The sequence below is a fragment of the Dermacentor andersoni genome, chromosome 4 (assembly GCF_023375885.2).
Source record: "Dermacentor andersoni chromosome 4, qqDerAnde1_hic_scaffold, whole genome shotgun sequence".
Taxonomy (NCBI): Eukaryota; Metazoa; Arthropoda; class Arachnida; order Ixodida; family Ixodidae; genus Dermacentor; species Dermacentor andersoni.
In genome coordinates this window covers 199,879,841-199,907,010 of record NC_092817.1, presented here as the reverse complement: position 1 = coordinate 199,907,010, position 27,170 = coordinate 199,879,841, and the positions used below count along the sequence as shown (strand labels likewise).

The following is a 27,170-nucleotide window of genomic DNA, read 5'->3' as shown; positions in this document are numbered from 1 at the left end:
GGGGGGAAAGGGGTGCGTGTGTGCGTGCGTGTGTGTGTGTGTGTTTACATAGTCCTATATATAGGACTAAAATTAGCAATAATAGCATTACTGAGAATGATCTCATCATCACAAAATCTGCCTAACCCATCAAACTTATTGAGTTTGCTTCAGCGCACTTGTTATGGAGTGGCTGATGTTATATGCAAAGGAGAGAGCCAGCAATCTGTTCTACAATTTTGTAACTGCCCTGCGGCATGCAGTGCAATAATATTTGGTTCACTTGCTTACAGGAGCCTCATTAACAGATTTACCATGTTCAAAAAGTGTTTCAAGGGCCCTTGAAGAAATTGGTGATACAGCAATATTTAAAGATAAAAGCTGGGCTAGTTGGAACCTGAACATTCGTGACATTCTCAGTGTTTATAGGAAAGATGAACAATTGTGGAGAGAGAGAGAAAAAAAGAATACAGGAAGGACTCTGGTCTCCAACTAATGTTATACATTCAAGTTACACCTGCAGGTCACACAAGAACAGAGAGGAGGGTTCAAACATTGCATATGTCATTTTTCACGATGGAAGTTGCTCAGAACTGACGATTGATGACGTCCTTAAAGCCGTCAATGACTAAAAGGATGCAAAAGTCAACGAAGATTTCAATTATTGAAGAGCCTGTAGGTGAACCAAGAATCCTGACAAAGGACGTAAAAGAGGCCTTGGATGCTCTGATGCTGCACCCTGCGTTGCTCCCAGATTGTGGTACGGAGCAAGCCATGAACCTTGATACCATAAGGTTGGTCGGGTCGCACTCACACGTTCCTTTGGGTGAAGTGTGCAGAAGGAAATTAGCAGTATCTCCTGAATTCATGCTAAATAAGTTCTTTTTTTTTTTTGATGGATGGGCTTACCTGCTCTACTAGCAATGGTGTGGTGCACAGTCTTTACTATGAAGTGGCCGGTACAACAAAGAATTTTTGAGGTCCTGAGCAGTTTATTTCACTGTAACGTCAACTTATAGTCGATAGAATGAAAACTCCTTGCAGACTAATTTTTGGTGTCCTATAAAGTTGCACTTATGTATCTGCAAAATCTGTAGACTCTATTAGAGATAAGATGCCTTGCTCATAGACATCCAAATTAGACAGTGTAAACAGTTGAACCTTGTTATTATGAAATTGCATCAGGCATGAAAATACCTTCTTTATAAACATACATGCAGATATCGGGGAAAAAAATTAATTTTCCTAATGGCAGAGTTACTTCATTATATACAATAATTTGCTAGATATATGTTCATTATATCAAGGTTTCATGGTGTATATTGGTGAGCAAGACATTTAAATAGTGTTGTCTTGTGGACATCTCAAAGGCCATGCTTCTAAATGTCAGGCTAGCTAGCGCCATCTTGGGACGTATTTGAGACTTTCCTTTCAGTGGCCATCTACGCCTTTTGTTATGGGTACTGTGTGTTATGAGATTTGCAACAAATTATCTTCCTTGATGTTCTTAAATGGAAACTTGATCCAAAGGACACTATGCAAATACAACATGCACATCAGCATGAATTAATAAAAAATCAAGTTCCATGATTTCATTATCCCTATACATCATGGAAAATCATTAACATGGTCGAAATGGGAGTGCATTCCTTAACAGCATGCATTTCTGTTTTCTGTTTGTGATGCGGAACTTTCATGAAATGGCACATTGCTTATTGCAGGGAGGCAGTAAAAGCTTACAGAACTTTCCAACAAGATTGGTTAAGTTAGCATTATGTGGTGGCTCCTTGGAAGTGCCTTCTGTCCCTTTACATGAACCCACATCTGCTGCATTCTAAGTTCTGGGGTGCAATTTGTGCGTCATTGCAGGCTGATAGCACAGACGCTAGCACGCATGCACTCTGTGAAGCTGCGCAAAGGAGGACAGGTGGCGCCCTCTCTTTTCCCCACTCTGCACAAGTACCTGCGCCTGGTGCCCACACGTTTTGATGACATCGAGAAGAACCTCAGGTAGGTAGGCACTGCTACCTGCACACATCTGTCTTACATACATATGCATTATGTTGCATAAATGAGGGAGAGGTGGTATAAATGGCTCTTCCAAGTCAATTGCTGGCTCAAGTGACGCTCAAATTTTGCACGTAGGCATTGTTTCATGCCATATTTTTTTAATAAGTCAGAAGCACACATCAGCTACAGCAGTACCAGATGGCAAGCATTCATTTTTCACGGTAGGAGAATGATGCCTGCAGTCATATTGCGAGGAAAAAGAAGCACCACTGTTTGATGACTCTTTAGAGGGTGTGTTCATTATTCAAGTAAATCCTGCTAAAGGCCCTGCTAGTAGCTATTACAGTAGAGCATGCTTACAGCAAATTTACTGTCGTGCAATTGAAAGCTGTATCTGAACATTTCCTATAAGGGCCGTTTCACGCAAAACGCCCCAAACCTCAAAAGCTACCATCGCTGATTCTCTTGAAAAGAAATTTGGCTAGTTGGCTCTTGTATGAGTGAGGTTACACCAAAGTATTTTTCACAGAAGGGAGCGAACACTTAGTCTACCTCTTGCTTCAACACATCTCCGAAACTCAGGATTACACGACCTCTAGCACAAAACACACAGGACGACACCACACATGAAGGCACAGCCATCTCAGCTCGCCCAAACTTTGCACCTACTGCAGATTACCTGAAAAATGGGGCATGCCAGCTACGTACGCTCTGTGTCGCACAGCATGTGATTTGAGAGCTGTGTTCATAAGCAGCCGCACGTAATTCTATTTGCATTCATAGCAGTTTTCATTTACTGTCTCAGTACTCCTTTGCAATGGCAGTGAAATTTCGATTAAATGAAATTATGTGTGCCAGCACACTTTGTTATATTGAGCTTCAGCAGACATGGTGTTCATGAAAAAGTTATGAACGTTAAATACTTCGTTATATGGAAGCTCGTTATATTGACTTCACTAGTTTTAAAAATGTTGGTTATATGGTTTTGCTTCTTTATTGTGAACTCAATGCACCCGTTTTTTGGCAGTTCAGTGTTGATATTGCTGAGGTCTCTACTGCATATCACTTGCTTAATATAAGCATGTTTTGTATTGTATATAAGCATGTTTTGTAAGCATACTATGTATTTATTGCGAAAAGTGGGTACCATTGGCTACTTCAATCTATGCATGGCGGAAGTAAAGCTTATGAGAGACCCCAGTTATCTTGGCTGCCCAGGAGAAATATAGCAGAAGTGGCACGTTTTCTTGAAAACCAGCATTGAAACAAGTAGGCCAAACAGTAACATATTTAAGGGGGGACCTGGCTTTCGTATCGCGAAAAATCACCAAAAAATTGATTTTTTAAAAAGCACATATTCCGTTTCTATAACTATTTTTATCTGATTCCGAAATATGAATGCTGAAAACCACGTAGAAGTGCTAAAAAAAATTTTTGTAGCAGCCAATGTGACGAAAAAATTCCACGGAAATAGCGAAAAAACAGCGTTTTTCAAGCCACGATATCTCCGCAATGGCACAACCGAGCGCAGCCATTTTGCTCTTGTTGGAAAGCTCATTTCTCCGTCTTTAAATTTGCCGTGCCATCCACCTTCTCCATTCAGAAGCAAGCGAACAAAAAGCAAATGATTCAAGGCCGTCCCGAGGCCTCCGCTTGGCCACGCCCGTCACATGGCCTATTGGAGCTTCGCCATTGGCCTTGTTGACGGTGTGCGTCTTCTGCTACTACGCCGCTGCGCGCAGGCTACGCCTCTCGGCGCGTGATGTTCGTCTGTATGTGCAGTTATGGTTTCAGAAGCTTACATCTGATATCGCCCGTGGCTCGCACGTCTGACATCGCCTCGCATTGTTCGCGACCACGTACGGAGCGTAGTTTCGGCAGCGGACTCCACAAGTGATAAGCGCCTCCTTGCATCTCGGCTCGCCAGGATCACCAGTACTTGCGGAATGTAGCTGACTTGTGTTGTGATATGCGCCTGTGTAAATACCGGCTTGCTGCCAGTGCGTGAGGAGCATAGCTTCAGAATCTGGTTTGTGTTGTGATACGCTATTCTAGGCATACCAGCTCGATGCATTCATCAGTACTTGCGGAACTTGGCTGACTTGTGTTGCGATATGCGCCTCTGGACATATTGGCTCGCCGTCAGTGCGTGAGGAGCATAGTTCCAGAAGCTGGTTTGTGTTGTGATACGCTACACTGGACATATCAGCTCGACGCATTCATCAGTGCTTGCGGGGCGTAGTTTCAGATGTTTACTGGTGACCATGGGTCGGCGACCACTGAAGTACAAGACGGCTCATGCTTATGGCACTCGCAAGCGAAAATCTCTGACGGTGAAAAAGACTGCTTCAAGGTCACGTCGCAGTACTGTGCAGCATAGTGTAGAAGTCACAGACGTGCAGCCGAGGACTCCACATGCGGGCAGGATGTGTACGCGTGCCGATGATGCCGTTCAGGAGCCGCCGCCGAGCACTTCACACATGGGCGGAATACCTACTTGTGTCGACGATGTTGACGAGTAGCTCTCTGGCACTTCTTACGCAGGCGAAACATCTCGTGCGAGCAGCAGTGGCACTGTTGAACTTGTCGTGCCGCGTTCCACATCGTCGGATGCACCCAGCGATCGCGCCTCGGATGTGTCCGATTATCGTCTCGGCACTTCGCACGATGTTGCTACGCCATCTACAAGTACGGGCGGCACCATTCAGGGGTGCCTGGAGCCACCTCTTGTATCGGCCAAAGCATCCCGGGAGGTCACCGCGAAAGTGTAAGCAAAACTAAGTTCAGTGTCGGTGACCACTTGGAAAATAGAACTGACGGGTGAAGGCGAGGTGCTTGCCTGTACGGAACAAGCGGAAGAGTTTCTCATCGTTCAAATGACTGCCCTGAATGCCCTTCTCGGAAAATCTAAGTGCCAGCAGTGCTCCCAACCAGGACTTTCAATTCAGCTGGGAACAAGACATAGATTAGCAGCGCAAATAATACTGACGTGCGCGTTTTGCGGTGCTGTCGCGAAGGGATAATCATCGCCGCGAAAGAAAAGAACAATTTTTTTATTTGAATATGAGAGCTGTACAGGCTGTTAAAAGTATTGGCAAAGGGGCAACAGGTTTGACCGATTTCTGGTCAATAATGAATGTCTCCCACAGAGGGTTGCATCATAGAACTTTTCGGAAACCTCTCAAGGCTGAGTTCAGACCTGCCAGTGAGACATCTGCTGCCAATATTTTTTCTGATGCTGTGGTGGCAGTGCGCAGTGTCTGCAGGGAGATGGATTCTACCTTTAATAACAACATAACAGTGGTTTATGATGGGACATGGTTAACACGTGGCCATACATCCCACCTAGGTGTCGGCACTGTAATAGAATTTTTCACAGGACTGGTGCTCGACTGTGTGGTCCTATCAGACCGATGCCATGGTTGCACACTTGGCCCCAATGAAGGGGAAGAAGGCTATGATGATTGGAAAGCACCACACGTCTGCCAAAAAAACACAGGTGTGAACTCTGGCAGAATGGAGGTTGAAGCAGCGTTGACTCTATTCAGGAGGTCACTTAGCAAACATGGTTTGCGATATACAAACATTGTTTGTGATGGTGACAGTAGAACCTTTGTAGCACTCTGTCAGGACAAGACTTATGGATTTGTTCCATTTACAAAGGAGGACTGCATTAATCATGTCAAGAAAAGGACGGGGCGGCTCTGCATGCTCTGATCACAAAAGGCAAGAAAGGGCAACATCTTGGAGGGAAAGATGGCCTCACTCAAGATTTAATAAAGAAACTGACAAATTACTATGGCATGGCTCTGCATGACAACGACAATGTTCAAGACATGCAAAAGGCCGTGATGGCAGCATATTATCATATAACATCTACCGATGAAGACCCCCATTGTGACCTTTGCCCACAGGGGCCCCAAAGTTGATGCCAATATCAGGCTGCAGAAACAGAGAGGAAGCCTCCACCTTCTCACAAGTACCGGCTTGGAAAGCATGTTGCCGATGCATTACTGCCCGTGTACCAATGCCTTTCTGACATGCAGCTTCTCAGCCGTTGCCTAGGGGAAAAAAACCCAAAACGCTGCGAATAACTTCATTCATATGATCGCTGCTGCCAAAAGGTAAAAACGCATCATTGGTTGCGACAGAGACAGCTGTCCATGAGGCAGTCTGCAAATACAATGCTGGGGCATGCTGTGCGTATGCTGCGTATTGTGCAATACTTGGACTGCAACCGGGACAACGTGCTCTTCGCAGAGCAGCTGAAAAGGATATCTTGCGGAAAATAAAAGTCAAGCAAGGCACATCAAACGAAAGGCAGGGCACTCGAGAAGCCAAACACTGAAAAGGACACAAAAGACTACAACCCTGGTGCCTATTGATAATGTAAAATCTAAGGTACAACTTTGAAAGCCTTTTTCTCAAAATGACTTCTCTTGCTTCCTGCTTTGCTTGTACCACTGATTGCTTTGTTACCACTAGGTCTATTTCGGTTCCTTTTTTTTTTTTTTTTGCCTGTATTCCTGGACGTACTGTCCAGGGCATGACACTCTTGCTTTTGCAGTTTGACTTTACTACAATTAACTATATGGCTACTTGCTCACAGCCTAAACGCCTGTGGTACAGTCACCTCTTAAAAAATGAGAACTAAAATAAATTGCATTGCAAATAAAGAAATCTAAGAATGTCACAACCTCAACCATTCATCTTAGAATGCACAGCGCTTTGCACAAGTGTTCTGTCATATGTTTTAAGTGATTCATGTTTGGAACAAGGCCAGAAGGAGAAAAATATTATACATAAGAAAGTTCTAAAGATATCTTTATGAAATTTATACAGTAGTATCACAGAAACATTGCTGATAAGTCTGCAAATTTTCATAAAAATCCACAAAGAAATAAGAAAGTTGTTATCGAATGCCACGTCCCCCCTTAACACAGTCGTGCTAAAAGCACACTGACGGCTGAAGGAGCAGACGGCCCTGTGGTTTTTGTGCTACTGCATAAATAATGCCATACCAACTAGCCCACGAGTCTGTCCTTTTGAGCAACGTTGTCATAGCAACTGCATCTGGGTCGACCCACACATTACTTATGCGTGCCTCATTGACGACCATTATATGGCTGTTGGTGTATCTGTGCTTGCATCGTGCACAGAAGTGACTGAGGCTACAGAACACATGTTGTGCATCTTCCCACGGTACCCAGTAGAATCACTGGCAGATGATTTGTTGGATTTCAGCAACGAACCTCTGCGCAAAAATATTCTCATGGGACATTGGCTGGACACGTGTCATCAGCGTGATGTTGTAAAGGCTGTCATCGAATTCTTGCATTAGCATTGTCTGGATTTTAGACTTTGAAGAGTCTTTGCTGTTCATGTTCATTCAAACCACCACTTTAATTCTATTCATCTAAACAATTCTATCTTTCTCTTTTTACTCCCGTTCTCCTTCCCCAGTGCTGAGTAGATGGTCAAAACTTCGATTCAGGCTAAACTCTTAGCTTTTCCATCACACTGGATGTCTCTGGTGACTGAGCCACGAGTCTTCGTGTAACACTGGCAACATGCTGCGGGCACAGAAGTTTTGCTTTGTCACTGTGTTTTGCGATGCTAGCAGGTCAATGTGATGCAAGCTCAACATTTGCTGGCACCGTGACTACTGACTATGTGTACCAGCAGTGGGCCCATTGAAAGGAGCAAGGCATAACAGATGGCAAGAGGAGGAGGCTGTCTAACCCAAGCAGGTGCAGTTCTCTCATATTCAGCGATCAACCGTTGCCCAGAAAAATTACATCACGAAAAGCCGCCATGTGGAAAGCAGGTGCAAAAGTGCACCGCTCACTAGGGAGGCACAAATGCCACGGAATAAAAGGTTGCGAGTTTGATCAACAAAAGGTTGCGAGTTTGATCCCCGGCTTTGGTGGCCACATTCTATTGGGGATGGAATATAAAATTGCTCGTGTACTGAGCTTTGAGTGTCACAAATTTCAACACTCTGTAGACTGACAGAACACAGAGCGGCAGCGATGTAAAAGCACGACATGAAACACGGATGGATGAACAGCACAGAAGTCATCATAATCATCATCATCAGTCTTTTTTTTATGTCGGCTGGCAGGATGAAGACCTCTCCCAGCGATCTCCAATTTACCCGTCTTGTGCCAGCTTATTCCAAGTTGTATCTGCGAACTTCCTAATTACATTGCACCATCTAATTATCTGCATCCTCGACTGCACTTCCCTTCTCTTGGCACCCACTCTGTAATTGTGATTGACCACTGACTGTCTGCCCTACACATATTGATGTCATGTGGAATATCGTCTACCCTCCTTGCTCTCTAATCCATGTCGCTGTCCTCCTATCTGTTGAGGTTTATGGCTAACATTTTTTGTTCCATCACTCATTACACGGTCCTTAATTTCTTCTCAAGTTTCCTTGTTAACCAACCGAGTATGTACCGGTCGTGGTTTACTATTTCATTACGCAGAACAGGGATGTGGGTGCTAACTCTACTTTGTGGCTCAAAATGCAGCTCTATATGTAACCCAGCTTGCTAGGACTTCTAATTTCTACAGTGCAAGCAATGCAGCGGTGGTCGTGGGCCACATTTTCATTTTCTTCGCCCCATGCTGATGCGAAGCTGCGGATGTCAAGGTGGCTTGACAACATTGCAAGGACGACTGAGGCCACTGTCTCTATCGGGATCACGGAAGGGACAGGTGAACAGAGCGAAATCAGTTTTGAGCTTACATCTGCTGTCGCAGTAAAATGTCTGGGAAGGGGCCACTGCCACCATGAGCCATTGGCTTCCAGCAATTTTGGCTTGATTGGGATGGCGTTGCAAAAATACAGGAGGCTGTGCTCACACGTTGAGGCACGTTCAAGGGGTTCAGGATTCAGTTGAATTCAAATAAGACTCTGTTGAACGCTGTGAATATGATTAGGCCATGCTAAGAATTTCTTCACTGCTGACTTTCCAGATTTTTTTTAGCAACTCTCTTTCTTTTATTTTTGCACTGCTGTACCTTTTTCTCCTTTATTGGCAGCAAACACCTTTTTATGCTTGCGCATCTATTTTTCCCTTCAGTTTACATTGTGCTTTCTTGGTCCTGATTGCAAAACTCTGAGTGTCATTCACATTCATTACGTGAGAGATATCTTTCAAGTTCCCCGTTCTTAGGCTGGGATGAATGACATCTATTAGAGACAAGCAGATACACAATAAATCAAATGCCTTCACAGTTCCAAAAATACATTAATATGCAAGTTTGTAAGCTGCGTGATAGTGAGTGGGCAAGGAGATAATTAATAAACATGTAGTTGCATTGTCTTGTGCGAGCCTTATATGTAAGGAAGTTGGGCCGGGGCTAAAGCTTCCTCTTAAAGCTGAACGTTGTGGCCAGTCGTGGCAGACACTGGTACAGCAGATTTTAATCTGTAAAACATTTGCTGCGACCTGCTGTATCAGTGTGTGCCACGACATGCCATCGTTCAAACTTTGTCACAAGGAATTCTACTCGATGTAGCTGCAGGGTGCGCGCTGCTTCGTTATTGCCTAGATTGAGCACTGAAATTCAATGATGATTGTCTTGAATTAGGTGTGATTCTCAAGGTTTCCAAAAAAATGGGGGCACATTAAAATGCAACCGCCTCGAGATTTGCTATATAAGCAACAACCACCAAGGCTCTAATAAAAAGGTCAAACTTTTTTTGTTGATTAGTGTTCTGAAACTTGCTTTATTTGCAGCAGAGTATGTCTGCCTCACCTAGGAACTCCTCTGAAAAAATGCTGCTTTCGCTATGCTCGTAGCCATCTTAAAAAATCTGTATAGTCTAGAAATAAAACACCCTTTAGAAAAAGCAGAAGCTCTTTAATGAAAACCAGAGAATTCTTCCATCACGTACGTAACAACCTACTTGTGTAAAGAAATGGGTCAGTGACAAAATGGTTCTATGAGGAGGAGGAGAGGCGGGAAAGGGAATGCGGAAAAGAATTTAAGGGTACAGAAAGAATCCTACAGATGATGATGGCCTAAAGCTTGTCAAGTAGGCCCGTGCCCCAAAGGAATAAGAATATGAAACCTAAGTGTGGTGTTGCTTTGAGGAACAAGTTGTGGGACCTAGTACTGTGCCTTCTAATAGTTCTAGAAAAATGAGTTCATCTCACTAAAACACTGAGTGCCTTCACCTCTGTAAGCCACCTTCACCTCTGTTATCGTTGTTCACACACACAGTTGACTGTTGGAATGTTGTAACGGGTGCTGCCCATCCTATTCCTGTAAACAGCACTTTCACTGTGCATTTTGATCGTGGTCACGCAATTCATAGTCGATGACCAATTTTTCAGATATGCCCGATAACTCGGACACCTTCACGGCACCACGATGTACACCATAGAGTTGGTGTATAAGAAGGTCTGTTTGCTGATCTGCTTATGCTGTATTCAGCATTAGTTGCGGAAGAAAAACAGCAAGTGAACACATTTGGCTGGCTATAAAGCAGTTGCTACGGTAGGACAATCAGTCGGCAAGCTTTAGTACTGTGTGCTAGGTCATTCTGTTTTCTTTCTCAAGACTGACTCATCTTCTGCTAACAGCATGCTGTCTGCCTGTCCCCAACTGAGGAGAACACTCTGACTGCAGTGAACTGACCTCATATTGCCCTTGAATGACACATTTTTGCATGAAATGCACAGAATGTTTCTACAGTATCTACTTGAAGGAAGCACAAACTGTTATTGAACAGCAGAATGACATCCAGCCACGGTCCCTGTTTCTGCATAAAGAAACACCAGAGGCAAAAGCCAAATAAGGCCGGACTGATGGATGTTGAACAACAACAAATACACCACCATTGCTGAGAACAGAGCTTCAACAAGAGGGAAGATCATGTAAATAGGAGAGAGTTAAGTGCACTACCACTAAGGAACTGAGAAAACACCTCTTGCTGATGTACGTCATCTCAGCAGTGACCTGTGTAGATTACGCAATGAGCGATAACAAAAACAAATTGCATTGCATTTGAAAATGAAATAAGTTATTGGCTTCCTCTGCAGAGGTGTTCGCTGGATCAATGCTGTTTACGGGCATGTGGCACCCTCTCTGTGTCACTCTCGAGAAACAGCGGGGCATAACCTTTCAGATTCAGTTCAGTTCAATTCGGTTTTGTTTATCTGATACCTCTGCAGAAACACTGCACAGCACAGGACTCCCAACGGGGGGTGACAAAAGAGTTTCACGCAACTGCACTTTACTTGCTAGTGTGCTACACTTAGGAAGGGAGCATGCTGTCTCTGTTTGCGATGTTCTCCACAACTAAGTTACCTCTTGGTGGCATAAAGCAAAAGCTCAGTTGCTGTCACACGTGCAGTCTGTCACTCTAGCTATATCCGCTAGTGTCTCTTTAAGCTAGCTCACATTATTCCTGTAAGTTCAGCAGTCAGCCACTTCAGCAGCGAGCCTTGTCATCATTGCTGGCGTTTTCAGAAATAATTGCTTTGTAGATTACTTTCACCACACGCGTCTTACTGCGCTGCTCTTGTTCAGTGGTCGTCGTGAGCCTGGACTGACCTGTCTTCGCACAGGTTTGTGTCGTGCATCCCAAGCAGAGCAGAGCTGGAGCTGGAGGTGTCCCTACTGGAGGAGCACCTGTCGGGCTTGGGCTCACCTGTTGTGTTTTGCCACAATGACCTGCTCGTCAAGAACATCATCTACCAGGAGAAACAAGGTAAAAAGGGGTGGGCCTTCAGGGTTTGTGCTCCTGGCGGTGCTGTCTTGCATGTCTCCTTCGTGTTTTTGTAGTCCTCTTGCTTGTAGCTGCAAGAATTGCACATGCCTTGTCACTCTTGGCTTCCTCTCCGTTGAAATATAAAATAATGCAAGCACAATGTTACAGTACCTTCGGGCAGAAGGGACATGAACCGAGTCTAGCACTATGACCTGCTTCTGAACAGAGTAGTTTTAGTTCTCAGTCATGGCAGCTGCAGGGCCAGACGGCAAAATCGTATGCAATGACCATGAGGCAAAAGTCAATTTCTCCACTACAAATTATGCACTACTGCCCGGGTGCAGATTGATGATGTGAAAGCCCATAAATTGCTATTATGAGTATTTGTCACAGTGTGCACATCGTATTTTGTGCACCATGCAATAAGACTAGTTTTTAGCATGAAGGGTAATAGATTTCAGGTGTTCCTAAAATATTGGTTTCGGGGTCTTGTAGAAAGCATTCTAGAAAATTGGTGCTAGGCAATTTTTTTTTCTCACGTCAAATCGTGGTCACAGTACTGGTTGATGACTACTTTTTGCGACTCAAGTTTGGCCATTCAACTTCCATCTACTATTCCAGACAGAGTGATCTTCATTGACTTCGAATATGCCGACAACAACTACCAGGCATTAGACATTGGAAACCACTTTTGTGAATTTGGAGGTACGTTTCCGTTTTCTTCCTTGAAATTTTTCTCTTCACATGCAATATACCTTTATATTGTTTATTACAAAGTGAAACTTCAGTCACAAATAGAGTCTTATGCTTTGTTTGGTGAAAAATGAGAGAAAGAAGAAGCAAAAATTAATGGTAGTAACAGCGCAAAATGTAGACAAGGGACGAGACAAGAAGACACCACAAGCGCTGACTTTCAACAACGTTTATTCCAAAAGAAACACGGCTTCTTATAAACATTGCCCTCACGTGTCGCAGTCACGTGATCACACATCATGTGAAACAAGCACTTTTTTTCCTTTTATACACTCAAGATAGCGGTTGCACGTGCAAAAGCTCAAGTTCTTTTTTTGTCAGTAACAAGGACGGCGTGCTAACGCATTGGTCACGAAGTCTAGTAATCTCGGCCGCCTCAATTATCTCCCGGACCAGCTGGTCATTGTGTTTCTTCAGCACTTCACAGCGTCTAAATTCTGCGGCGCAATCTTTTGAGGGGCAATCCCTGATATGTATGCCAAGATTCCTGTTAGCCTGCTCGACAGCGTCTAAATTCTGCGGCGCAATCTTTTGAGGGGCAATCCCTGATATGTATGCCAAGATTCCTGTTAGCCTGCTCGACGCTAAGTCGAGCAGGCTAGCGTCGAGCAGGCTAACAGGAATCTTGGCATACATATCAGGGATTGCCCCTCAAAAGATTGCGCCGCAGAATTTAGACGCTGTGAAGTGCTGAAGAAACACAATGACCAGCTGGTCCGGGAGATAATTGAGGCGGCCGAGATTACTAGACTTCGTGACCAATGCGTTAGCACGCCGTCCTTGTTACTGACAAAAAAAGAACTTGAGCTTTTGCACGTGCAACCGCTATCTTGAGTGTATAAAAGGAAAAAAAGTGCTTGTTTCACATGATGTGTGATCACGTGACTGCGACACGTGAGGGCAATGTTTATAAGAAGCCGTGTTTCTTTTGGAATAAACGTTGTTGAAAGTCAGCGCTTGTGGTGTCTTCTTGTCTCGTCCCTTGTCTACATTTTGCGCTGTTACTAGCAGGATGGAAAACCAACAAGCCCAAGCTGCTATTCAAGAGAAAAATTAATGGGTTTTATGTGTCAATACCACGATATAATTATGAGGCATGCTGTAGTGGGGGACTCCGTAATACTTTGGACCACCTGGGGTTCTTTAATGTGCAGCTAAATCTAAGTTTGATTGTTGTAGTCATATAGGAGGTTGTGGCCAAGTACTGCACCAGGGTGGCCAATCCTGCTCTGGTGAGGGAGTGTGTTACCGGTTCTGGTCACCAGGATCAGGCCGCACCCCAGGCCTATTTATGCAATTTTATCAACACGCGGATTGTTCTTTTTTTTTTTTAATCCGGTGAAAATTGTGCAGCACCGGGATTCGAACCACGGTCCTCTTGCACGTGAGGCGGATGCTCTACCTCTACGCCACCACTGCACCGCTGCACCGAAGAATGATAGGTGTAACCTTAAGGGATAAGAAAAGAGCAGACTGGGTGAGGGAACAAACGCGAGTTAATGACATCCTAGTTGAAATCAAGAAAAAGAAATGGGCATGGGTTGGACACATAATGAGGAGGGAAGATAACCGATGGTCATTAAGGGTTACAAACTGGTTTCCAAGGGAAGGGAAGCGTAGCAGGGGACGGCAGAAAGTGAGGTGGGCAGATGAGATTAAGAAGTTTGCAGGGAGAACGTGGTCACAATTAGTACATGACCGGGGTAGTTGGAGAAGTATGAAAGAGGCCTTTGCCCTGCAGTGGGCGTAACCAGGCTGATGATGATGATGATGATGATGAAATCTAAGTACCAGGGGTGTTTTTGCATTTCGCCCCCATCTGAATGCGGCCGCCGTGGCCGGGATTTGATCCCGCGACCTCTTGCTTAGCAGCTCAGTGCCATAGCCACTATGCAACCATGGCAGGTAGAAAGAAGAAGCAATATAGTCAGCAGCCAAGCCTGACAAACTTGCCTTAACTAAACATAAGTTCTGCTGTCAGTTATGAAAATTAACCCTGTGTGCAAACTCCAGTATACAGCCACTAATTGTACCTGTTGCTTCAACCTATTAGATATCACACATCCTGTCCAATTCAGCTCATGAATTACTGTGACAACCAAGATGACAGGAACAATAATAATACCGCAATGACTCACGGTGAAACTAAAGGTTGTTTGTTAAAAAGAACTTATTTTGTTCAGTTTTAAGACAACCCAGTTTTCCTGAAATAAATCTGAAGTTACATGGTCCAGTCCCCACTGGCTAAGCATAACATTGAATGTTGGTGTAAAGTATACACTGCGGTGTACGTCTTGTTATCAAATCTGATTCCATAAGATAAGATATCAATTCGGATTCTTTTCATACTGTGTCAGAATTTCCAAATCTTGCTTGGAAATACAGTGTGGCAGGCATTTGGGTGGCATTTTGACTATTGCTTTAGCAGACCAGCCTGAGCTTTTGAAAAGCAGTTTTGGTTCGTTGTCATTTCACTGTGCCATGCGTTTCAGGTGTGGAGCATTTCGACAGCTCCCTCTATCCAGACCGCAAGTTCCAGCTCGATTGGCTGCAGCACTACCTGGATGAGTGGCACAGGCTGGCAGGCCGTGGTGAGAGCGCCTCCACCCGCGATGTTGAGGTCCTCTACATCCAAGTGAATAAGTTTGCCCTGGTGAGTGAACGAATGGTCAAAATGGGCCACAATGGTGGCAGTGAGGGATGTGTTCACAGTCTGTATTTAGCAGCCAGCCACACATTACTCACCAATACGAGTAGTTTGGACTCGGTTGGTTTGTGATGCTGGGAAATTGAGTAGTGCTGCAAGGACGAAGACAGATAGCAATAGTGACACAAGACACAGCACTAACTTCCTGCTCATAATTATGAGGAATGTACACATTCTTATAGAGGAGCCACTACACATGGGAAGATTGCGTTATGCCATGTCAGAGGTGGCACTCACATACGACAATGCAAGAAGGCTATCGTATGCAGTAAAACCTCATCAATTTGGATTTCACAGGACAGAAAAAAAATGCCTGAATTAACCGAATGTTGCATTATTGAGGGTACCAAGAAAACAATAAACAAATGCTTATTGTGTCAACATGCTTTTATTTACTGAATGAATGAGCTGGTTGCTGTCCATCGCGATGTAGCCGGCACTTTTCATCCTCGAAAACTTGTCAAAATGAAACTACTGTTTGTCGCAAGTGCTGTGGGTGAAACCGTGGCCGCTGTCGATGCAATCGTGGATGGCGACCATTCGGTTCTGAAGGCATTCGGCCGACGCACATACTGAGCCGAAATGAAACTACTGTTAGCCGCAACTGCCATGGACGAAACCATGGCTGCTATCGCCGCGATCATGTATGGTAACTATGCAGTCATGAAGGCACGCAGCCAGTGCGGGGCTCTGCGTGCTGGTAAACGCAGGAATTAGAGGCAGGCTTTAGAGGCAGGCTTTAGAGGCATAACTAGGCACGAAGCTTTCTGGCATTGCTGTCATTCACGTATGATATACCCTGATGACTGTGGCAATGCAGACTCTGCTGCTTCATTTTGGTGGACGCTGACACCATTTTTGCTGTTTTACGTCACACATTTGCAGTACTCTGACGCCCGCTGAGCTTTGAGTTTGTCCGAGTTAACCGATGTGTGGCCATATACGTCTGAATTAACGAGAGTTTCATTGCATTAAATAATGCATGCGCCTTCCAGGACCAAAGGATGAGTCCGAATGATCCAATTTTCCAAAATAAGAAGGGTCGAATTAACAAAGTATTACTGTATTGCTGCGTATTAATCGACTCTGAATATAAGTCAACCCCCCCAACTTTCTACCTCCCGGTCGGAAAAAAAAGAAAGATGTACGCAATAATTATTCTAAAAATGGGCCGCATTCACAAAAAAATAAATTCATTTATTGGGCTACTACATGCATCTTCGATGTTTGCGCCGTTGCGCAAACAATTTTCAACTCGCCATCATGATTGAGCACTTAACAAAAAGCTTCCCGCACCATGTTGTCAGCAGACCATACGACGCGTTGCACACCCACTTCACGTGCCCATTGGTGATTGGCGCTTATCGTCCTGTTCCAACCACTCATTGTAGAGTGCTCCTCTCCGATCCTTAAATGGCTTGCCTAATTCCATGTCGAAAGGCTGAAGAACGTGAGTCAAACAGCCTGAGATAGTTGCCAACTGACACTCCACGTTGACCACGGCTCTCTTGACGCATTTTGTGTTGTGGCCACGGAATGAGTCCAGTACTACCAACATGCTTTTTAGGTTTAGGAGACTGCCTGGGTGCCAGAGCCAGACGAGGCGGAACCATTCTAGGACCGTCTCCTCAGTAAAAAAAAAAAAACCTTTTTGTTCACGCAAACGATCACTTTTGGGGGGAATTTCTCTTTGGGCATCATTTTGCATTTGAAGACAATGAAAGGAGGAAGTTTGTGGCCATCGATAGTGCAGCACACCATTACTGTAGATCGGTTGTGCTCATTGCCCGTCATCATTAGGCGCGCTGGCTGCTGACCTTTCACTGCAACACTCCGCTTGCTTGGCATGTCGAGCCAGAAGATGTCTGACCGGCGTTACCGATCTGGCAGAGTGTGATGGCATGCTGTGCCTTAAGCTCACTGATGAACTCTACGAAGGCTTCTTTCTTCTCGCTGTAAGCATCAGCTTCTGGCAAATGGTGGCACGCCTGAAACTTGGCCCGTTCCACTACATAAAGTTCATCACCACTTTTCCGAAACTTTGAACACGTTGCAGGCGATTTTCAATTCATGCACGACACTGCGAGCCTTCACCTGAATGTCCTCGTAGGATACGCTCAGGCCTTTGTCCTGCTGTCCTTTCACTCACTTTTCTACAACTTCATTGCATTGAAAGAATACTTGCCCTCCTTTAGGACCCGGAAGGACTTTCATGATCCTGTGCATGCAAAAAGCTTGACCCTTTGTTGCCGCCAACTTCGTATGCATTTTTCCGAAACGCCATAATGATGCATTGCTGTTAAGTTGTTGGTTGATTTGGCGTGAAGAATAACCTTCCGCTTAAACGCCGCACTGTAATTGTGCCAACGAGTTGGTGCCATTTTGGTGTCTTCCTGCTAGACACGTCACAATGTGATGCGGACAAAGCTGTCGAGTGCTTGCTGAGGTACGGCTGGAGGTTCACTCTGTGCCACCCAGTGGCAAGTCAAGTTGGCTTGATTGGTGCATCTGCTCTTGGTCAAGTGGCACACACCATTCTGGCATAAGATGACATCACATGGACGCGGCATTTTCTCTAACTTGCAGTTAGAGCGAGTTTCGTGAGCAAGAAAAGCCCGCGCAGCAGTACCGATAACGAAACTACTACTATTGAGATGCGACTGTGCCAGCAGAGCAGGGCCCGGCAAAAGCAAAACATTTCTACCACTCTCATCATTCTCAAGGATAGCGCCATGAATTTTTTTTTTTTTTCTTGAATCGAACAGAAAAGCACAAGTAGCATTTTATTGAATGTGTAGAACAACTTTTTATTTATTATTGCTGCTATAGTGCGAGTATAGAACTGTATATGTACGAGAAACGTTGTATGCCAAGGCTTCTCTGAGATTTTTTTTTTCTCTGTGGGAAAGCCTGCAAGGGTGAGTCGGCAAGGAGCAAGGATGGGGGCTCGACGCGTGCTGTCCTCTTGCGAGCCCAGTGTTGGAGATCATGTGATCAAATGTGTGCTCTGGCTAAGAGGCGAGGGCAGGCGAGGATGCGTCTACTCCTTCACCGCAGCCATAGCTACGCATGGCTGTCCGTGCAGCTGAGTGCATATCCAGGCCACTTGCCATATCTTGGAGGTAATCTGTGGCAGGTGCAAAGCCTGAATGAACCGGATGGTTGGTCACTTCACATGCAATGTCGTCCCACGTACCTAGTCTTGGAGGCTGCATAATCTCGAATGTCGGACACACGAAGTGAGAAGCAGCTCAAAGTGTTCGCTCTCCAATGCCAGTGCTATTCCATCATGCCAGCACTGTGACAGTGATCGAATATGATCTGTTCATGTTTTTCTGTTTGTGTGTGTGTGTGCGTGATGCCATGCTTGTTAATTTAAATTGTAAGCATATGGCAACTGCAATTTATGTGGTTAATAAAACTACGAACCTTACTTTGTTTAGTTGTCTAATAGTTGTCGATCAATATGAATGCTTCACCTTTTGGACAGAACTGCAACTTTCTTTCTGTGTTTTTTTTTTCATTTGAAAATGTATTCTTTTTTTTCAATATATATATTTTTTAACTTTCACCAGCTTCTTTAGTGGATGATTTGTTACATCCACCTTACCTTTCTTTCTTTCTTTTTGTGTGTGGCAAGTGCCTGGTCGACTAATTTTGTAAATGCCGAAACGTGCTGTATAGCTACACATCCTGCTATTCAACAATGCAGTTGCATCTAATGTATAGAATAACAAAGTTTTCGAGAAGCACTCTATACGAAGGAACCAATGTCATATAGGGATGTGACCATACAGGAATTACAATGCATTTGGTATTTGCAACAAAAATGAATTAGCTTATTTGTAACATCTTGCGGGTGGTTCCGAGCTGCAAAAAGTAAGGCACCACAGATATCACGAGGTACCGTATTTACACGATTGTAAGTCAACTCAAATGTAAGTCGACCCCTCATATCCTGTGTGACAGGGAAAAAAAAAAGAGCATATTGAAGGTGCATTCGATAACGAAAATTTATTAGTAGCTGACATGGTCACTGGACTACTCAACTTCACTTGTGCCATTGTCCTCACTAGTGCTGCCATCGTCATCGCTGCTGCGGTCCTACAGCGCATCGTCGTCCAGCGAAATTTCACATTTCGCAAAGACCACACCACATCATCTTGTGGAACAGCAGCCCATGCCAAATGCACCCAACCACACGCAGCCATCAGGGAGGCTCTTTTGACAGGTCTGGTTGGTGTAAGTTCGCGGTCTTCTGCCGCCAGCCACTCATTGTACTCACGGCGGAGCAGGTCCTTAAAAGGCGAAGATCCGGGCATGTTTCATGACCATGTCGCACTTCACTGGCAGGGACCGATCATGGATTTCAACAATGTACCCCGCAATCTTGGCCTACAGCTCCGGAAAGCATCCAGATTTCGGCCCGTGGAAAATTCTTCACTTGCCGTCACAGGTGAAAATTTTGCTTCGCTGCAGTCGCCACTGTCACACCACCTGTTCAGAAACATCGAACTTGTGGCCCGCTGCGCAGTGATTTGTTTCTTTGGCGGAAAGGATGGCAGCCCTCTTGGAGGCTGCTGTGAACGAGCGCCGAATGGAGTGGGCCTGGAGTGGACTGGAGCACTCATGACGACTGAGGAAGCATGGTAGCAGTACGTAGCCGGCAGTCAAGTCGAACGTGTCAAACTAAAAGCTACAGGGAAAAAGAAACATGTGAGCAGTGTCTGCTCTTCTATGAACTATCGATACTCCCTACAAGTGCCGCCGTTCTGAGGGTGCTGCCGCGAATAGAACAGCTCCACTTCCATCAACTATCGACCCCCCCCCCCCCCGTGAGTGCTGTGTGCACTGTAACACTCTCAAAAATTCTGAAAAACCCCTCCGAAAAGCAAACAAATGCGCAGGATAGTGAAAAGCTACGAGTAGGGCCATTGAGCAAACATAAAATTGTAACTATGTTGTAGCTCCCCTGATATCTCGTTGGTCTCGCTTTTTAGGCGGTGCCATATTTTGGTTTAGATTGTAAGTCAACCCCTCTACTTCAAATTTCCAAATAAAAAAAAATATGTCGACTTACAGTCGTGTAAATATGGTACATATGAACCCATTTGCCATCAACAAACTTGCCTACAATACATCCAACACTGCAAGGGGAGAGGTGCAATACTGCACCTCTCCCCTTCTTTTTTCTATGTTGTGTCTCCTTTTCATTGCAAGACACACAAAAGGGATGCAATAAGAAAAATTATGCAAATCTCATGCATTGTGGGAATTGGTGTTCGCGAACTTTGATGAGAAAGCAAGGCAAAATGGCACATTACAACAAGAGACGTGCTGCAGTTGACGAACGATCCCTCAGCCACCATGGTAGACTTTACAGAGCAAGCGAAAATTCTATTCGACAATAAGATGTGTCGCATCATGGGACACCATGTGCTTGACCTCATAGGAATGCACCACAGTGCCACAGTACGACGGGAGAGGTGCAGCGAATTTCGTCGATGAACACATCCTGTAACGTCTTTTTCGATTGTCAGTTAAAAGAAGTGTGCGCTCACATTTTATAAGTAAATTGTGCCAGTGAGACAACATACCTAGCATGCCAAATGTCTGAAAGCACTGACTCGCAGAAGGAATTTCGTAACATTGTTTTATTCCACCTTTTTATGCGTGCATTCGTGATCTCAGGCCTCTGTGCTCAGGGAACAAAGTTTGAAACCAACCATCAGAAATTTAAGTTCATATATATAGTATATATGTGTGTGTGTGTGAACTTACATTTCTGATGGCTGGTTATACACACAGTTAAACCTCAATATTGACATGTGTACTTGTTTGTCTTTATCAAGCGACACGTTTCACCGCCTAACAAATGTTATCGCACAGCGCAGGACGCACCTGCATGTATCGGAAGTTTCTGGAATGTTATCAATGCTTCCATCCGCTGTCTGTGACCGAACCTTGTGTAATCTGATCGCATGTGTGCGTGACACGAATAATGTAGAACTGTGTGGAACGCACGCGGGTCCTAGCGGTTACTCTGGAACATTCGACGACTGATCTAGGAAAGCCGATGCGCTTGACCCGCTGAACCCGCTAATCAGATTTTGACGATCGCCGACTGTGTTCGCCGTTCTTTAAGTGTAGCCTGTTTGTGTGGGCACAAGCTCACCCAATAAAAGTTAGTTTCGTCTTTCACAGTATTGCTACTGTGTTCTTCATACGTCACTCCACGTGACAATATAACGAAGTAGTTAAATCGGCAATTTGCTTTTTTATATCGAAATTTCTTTGTATTGAAATTTGACCTTTTATGCAAATTACATGGAAAGGGGCAGCAGAATTTTCCGAATTATTGGGCAATAAAAAAATCTCATTTGAATGAGAAAACAATTGATTTTGTAGAATTCAGGAGTCAATGACGAATGATATTGCTACGGAATAGTATTACCAATGACGAAGAGGCGAGCAGTAAGAAGACGACGACGACGATTGGAGGCTAGCGCGGGCTGTTGCCTCTTGGCCGAGTGCGGCGTATTACGTTGTAAATATACTTGTATATAGCTTTTCATCTGCGTCTTCTTACGTAACATATCTGGTGGAGGTGGACGTTCCCTGTACCTCGTCACGGAGCTTCGCAGTGAACGGTACGTCGAGTCTAGCTTCATGGGTCCCGGCGATGACAACTCGACTCAGCCGCCTCCGACACCTGCTGCCACTTCAGCGACCTACATCACTCTCCCTGCTCCTCGTGACCCTGGCGTATTCTCGGGCAAAGATGAGGAAGACGTCGAGGACTGGATCAGCCTGTACGAACACGTCAGCCGCAATAACCGGTGGGACCCTACTATCATCCTCGCCAACGTAGTCTTTTACCTCGGTGGCACACCTCAAGTTTGGTTTCGGACGCACGAAGATGAGCTCACCAGTTGGGATTCGCTCAAGCAAAAGCTCCGAGACTTGTTCGGCAACCCCTGCGGTCACAAGCTTGCCGCGCAGAAGGCGCTTTCCGGCCGTGTGCAGGCGTCAACAGAGCCCTATGTCACATGCATTCAGGACGTCTTGGCTCTGTGCCGCAAAGTTGATGCACACATGACTGAGTCAGACAAGGTATCCCACATCCTCAAAGGCATTGCCGATGACGCCTTCAAATTGCTCGTATTCAACAATGTCGCGACGGTGGATGCTGTTATAAAAGAGTGCCGCCGCCTGGAACTCTCTAAAAGCCGACGTATCGACCAGTAGTTTGCCCGTTTGCCCAACACCCCAGCGACATCTTCCTGTGCCGACGCTCCTCGTCCCAACAACACTGGCGATATTACCAAGATCGTCCGGCATGAGATTGAGGCCGCCTATCCGGCTGCCTTCGACTCCAGCCCCGCCAACGCACCTGCAGTCACGGTTTCCCTGATCCAGGCAGTTGTCCGCCAGTAGTTCGAAAACATGGGCCTTCACACCATCTGCTCGGCCCATCGCCCTGATACCCATCTGGCTTCTTCGATTCCACCCCGTCCCGCATCTTCTTACCCACCACGTTTCCGCAACCCATCTGAATGGCGCACTGCTGACGACAAGCCCATTTGTTTTCACTGCCGTCGCATCGGGCACATTTCTCGGCACTGTCGAAGTCGCTGGACTTTTCCGACCCGGTCTGCTTATACTGCCTACTCTCGCCCCTCAGGTGGCCCTTCTCGTTCCTATGCCGCACGCTCCGATAATGCTGCCACTGACTCTCCTGCGCTGAACCGCCCCTATTCTCGTTCACCTTCGCCCCAACGACGACAATCTTGCTCTCCCCAGCCCCGTCGCTCCTTTTCGTCGACTCCCTTCGGACGCCGCTCCCAGCCGGAAAAGTAGATGATGCAGCACCTCGAGGTGACGCTGCATTGCTCCCTACGCCACCAAATCCTCTACTGACGTTGCTCACTCATCTGAGCCTTCTTGACGTGCAAGTCGACGATGTTCCTGTATCTGCTCTTATAGACACTGGGGCGCATTTGTCGGTAATGAGCGCTGACCTTCGTACCCGCCTGAAAAAAATAATCACACCCGCCACGACGCATGTTGTCCGTGTCGCCGATGGCGGAACAGCCCCCGTAATTGGTATGTGTGCCGCCCGTGTCTCCTTCGCCGACCGCTCCACAATTGTACTATTCACAGTCATCGCCCACTGTCCCCACGACATCATCCTTGGCTTAGACTTCCTCTCCGCACATTCTGCTCTCATCGATTGTTCCGCCAGTACTCTCCGCCTTGACCTGCTTGTTCTAGATCCCGCTGAACCACACCCCAGTCGCCTCAGTTCCGTCGACTTCGTTCGCTTGCCACCTTCAGCACTGACTTACGTCGACCTACTGTCATCCCCACCAGTGCCCGACGGTCACTATATCGCGGCTCCTACGCAAGATGTCCTCCTTACACACGGGATCACGGTACCTCATACCGTTTTATGTATTACGGCGAATTGCGTCTGCCTGCCAGTGGTCAATTTTGGCTTGATGACACAAGTGCTGCCACGCGGGATGTCTCTGGTCCAGCTTTGCTCATTCGAGGATCACTCAATAGCATCTATTGAGGTAGACGACAATTTAGCCGATCCTCCTCTACCATCGCAGTCGACAACTTGTACCATCGCCGACTTACAGAAAATTATTGCACCCGACATGCCGTCCGAGCACGCTCGTGAGCTCTACCGCGTTCTGTTTTCCTACAATATTTTTTACTTTAACGATCGTCCTTTGGCCCAAACTACAGCTGTTAAACATCGCATTAATACCGGCGATGCCCCTCCTATTCATCGCCGCCCGTATCGAGTGTCACCGGCTGAGCGTCAAGTTGTTCACGCAGAAGCTCGCAAAATGCTTGCCAAGAACATCATAGAACCGTCATGTAGTCCACGGGCGTCACCTGTTGTACTGGTAAAAAAGAAGGATGGCTCATGGCGCTGTTGCGTGGATTATCGGCACCTTAACAGGGTTACCAAAAAGGACGTGTATCCCCTACCTCGGATCGATGACACCCTTGACTGCCTCCATGGTGCTCGCTACTTCTCCTCTATTGACCTCCGCTCCGGCTACTGGCAGATTGCCGTGGACGATCTCGACCGCGAGAAGACTGCTTTTGTAACTCCGGACGGTCTTTATCAATTCATAGTGATGCCGTTCGGTCTATGTAACTCTCCTGCCACTTTTGAACGCATGATGGACTCCCTTCTTCACGGTTTCAAATAGTCCACATGCCTGTGCTACTTGGACGACGTTATAGTATTCTCCCCAACGTTCGCTACGCACATCGAGCGCCTCTCGGCAGTCCTGGACGTTTTTCGTCGCGCCGGTCTCCAACTGAATGCATCGAAGTGCCAATTCGGGAGTCGCCAGATTACCGTCCTTGGGCATCTTGTTGACGCGAACGGAGTGCAACCGGACCCAGGCAAGATCCATGCTGTTACGCACTTCCCTGTTCCGAAGTGTGTCAAGGATGTGCGCAGCTTCATCGGCCTTTGTTCCTAGTTCCACCGTCTCGTGAAAAATTTCACGGCCATTGCACGACCACTAACTGAGCTTTTGAAAAAAGACGCCCCTTTCCAGTGGGGTGATAACGAGGCCTCTGCATTCTCGCATCTAATCGACGTTCTCACAATGCCTCCCGTTCTGGCCCATTTCGATCCTTCTGCGCCTACCGAAGTCCGTACTGATGCCAGCGGTCACGGAATTGGCGCAGTACTGGCACAACGCCAGCGCGGCGACGACCGTGTTATCGCTTACGCCAGCAGGCTCCTCTCACCCTCCGAGCGCAACTATTCCATCACTGAGCGTGAGTGTCTGGCCCTAGTTTGGGCGGTTGCGAAGTTCCGCCCATACTTATATGGCCGACCGTTTTCCGTTGTCTCAGACCATCACGCGCTTTGCGCGTGATGGTCTGAGACAGGAAAACTACAGGAAGACTTGGTCGCTGTAGGAAGACTTGGTCGCTGGGCCTTACAGGAAGACTACAGGAAGACTACAGGAAGACTTGGTCACTGGGCCTTACGCCTCCAAGAATATTCGTATACTGTCACCTATAAATCTGGCCGACTACACAAGGACGCTGACTGCCTGTCTCGTTACCCGGTAGACAAGCCTGACGACGCCAACAGTAGTACTGCCAGCGGCATTTTCTCTGTCTGCCTTCGCTAATATCGCCGATGAGCAGTACCGAGACCTACCGCTGCGAGCACTCATCGAGCGTCTGCGCTCTACACCTACCAACGCGTCCGTTCGCCGATATGTCCTCCAGGGCGGCATTCTTTACCGAAGGAACTTCCTCCCTGACAGATCTGATCTTCTTCTTGTCGTGCCAAAACATCTACGACAGACTGTGTTCTTTGAGATCCATGACGCACCTACTGCAGGACATCTTGGCGTAACCTGCACGTACGACCGCGTCTGCCGTCGCTTCTATTGGCCTGGTCTCGCTCGCTCCGTCCGACGCTATGTTGCTGCCTGTGATACCTGCCAGCATCGGAAAACACCTCAGGTGCTACCTGCCGGTCATCTCCAGCTGATCACTGTCCCTGTGGAACCGTTCCTTCGTGTTGGATTAGACCTCCTCGGTACCTTTCCCACGTTGTCCTCTGGGAACAAATGGGTAGCCTTTGCAACTGATTACGCCACCCGATGCGCTATCACGCGGGCTCTCCCTACCAGTTGCGCCACTGACGTCGCGGACTTTCTCTTGCGTGACATTATCTTACTTCATGGCGCCCCGCAACAGCTGCTCACTGATCGTGGTCGTAACTTCCTCTTGAAAGTTATCGCCGACATTGTGCGTTCCTGCTCCACTCAACACAAGCTGACTACCTCATACCATCCTCAAACCAATGGCCTGACAGAGCGGTTAAACCGTACTCTTACCGATATGCTGTCCAAGTACGTTTCTAAGGACCACCACGACTGGGACATTGCCCTTCCTTACGTTACATTTGCTTATAATTCTTCCCGGCACGACACTGCCGGATTTTCTCCCTTTTATCTACTCTACGGTCGCGAACCGACCTTGCCCCTTGACACGGCACTTCCTTCTGCTTCGATCTCAACAAGCGAGTATGCGCGCGACGCCATCGCCCTCGCCGACCATGCACGCCAGCTTGCCCGTGCTCGACTGACGGACTTGCAAACCACTCAGCAGCGTCAGTACAACGCCCGCCACCGTGACGTACAGTTTTCGCCTGGTGCGCTCGTGCTCTTGTGGTCGCCCTCTCGTCACGTCAGACTTTCAGAAAAGCTCCTTTCGTGATACACAGGGCCCTACCGCGTGCTGCACCAGGTGACGCCTGTGACGTACGAAATTGCTCCTGTGAGCTCAACCTCGTCATCTACTCTGGCATCTAGTGATGTCGTGCACGTCAGTAGGCTCAAGGCCTACTACACTGCTTCCGAGTTCGGCCTTTAGTCGCTCCAGGACGGCGCTTTTGCCACCAGGGGTAGTGCTACGGAATAGTATTACCAATGACGAAGAGGCAAGCAGTAAGAAGACGACGACAACGATTGGAGGCTAGCGCGGACTGTTGCCTCTTGGCCAAGTGCGGCGTATTACGTTGTAAATATACTTGTACATAGCTTTTCCTCTGCATCGTCTTACGTAACAATATGATTTCATGCCACGTCGATGATATCTTCACATCGGCGGTACGAATTAAGCGAAGCCAGCCATGCTTTCACATGCACTCTGCCCCTGCAGCTGATAGTGTCAACCGCACTGGGACAACACTATCATGAAAAGCGCCAGCAGCAGGGTGCAAATGCTTTGTCTGCTTCTCACTCCAACAGTTCACCGAAACTCTAGATTACGCAACCTCTAATACTAAATGCGCGGGAAGACAGCCCTATGTGATGCCACTCCATCTCAGCACGGCCACTCTTTACACACGCGGCAGATTACCTATAAAACAGGGTGCGCGGCTGCGTAAGCGCTTGGCCACGCTTACAGCCATGCAAAGCCACGGCC

At 46.6% G+C, this 27,170-nt stretch overlaps 1 protein-coding gene across 5 annotated transcripts in view; it reads left to right on the top strand.

Annotated features, from left to right (window-relative positions):
* The window catches only part of eas (ethanolamine kinase 1), a 74,826-nt gene that overhangs the window by 33,098 nt on the left and 14,558 nt on the right, over window positions 1–27,170 (top strand). For 2 of the 5 annotated variants that reach the window (XR_008613995.2, XR_008613993.2), the window contains exons 4-10: window positions 1,849–1,989; window positions 11,580–11,722; window positions 12,344–12,427; window positions 14,968–15,128; window positions 19,259–19,424; window positions 19,536–19,638; window positions 19,717–19,898. Coding sequence is in view for 2 of the 5 variants with exons in the window: in XM_055074824.2 (XP_054930799.1) it covers window positions 1,849–1,989; window positions 11,580–11,722; window positions 12,344–12,427; window positions 14,968–15,128; window positions 19,259–19,424; window positions 19,536–19,642 (802 nt within the window). In the remaining 3 variants the exon portion in view is untranslated. Of the gene's footprint in view, window positions 1–1,848; window positions 1,990–11,579; window positions 11,723–12,343; window positions 12,428–14,967; window positions 15,129–19,258; window positions 19,425–19,535; window positions 19,899–27,170 lie in introns of those variants that run through there. The other 3 variants (XR_008613994.2, XM_055074824.2, XM_050185377.3) reach the window with 3 other exon arrangements.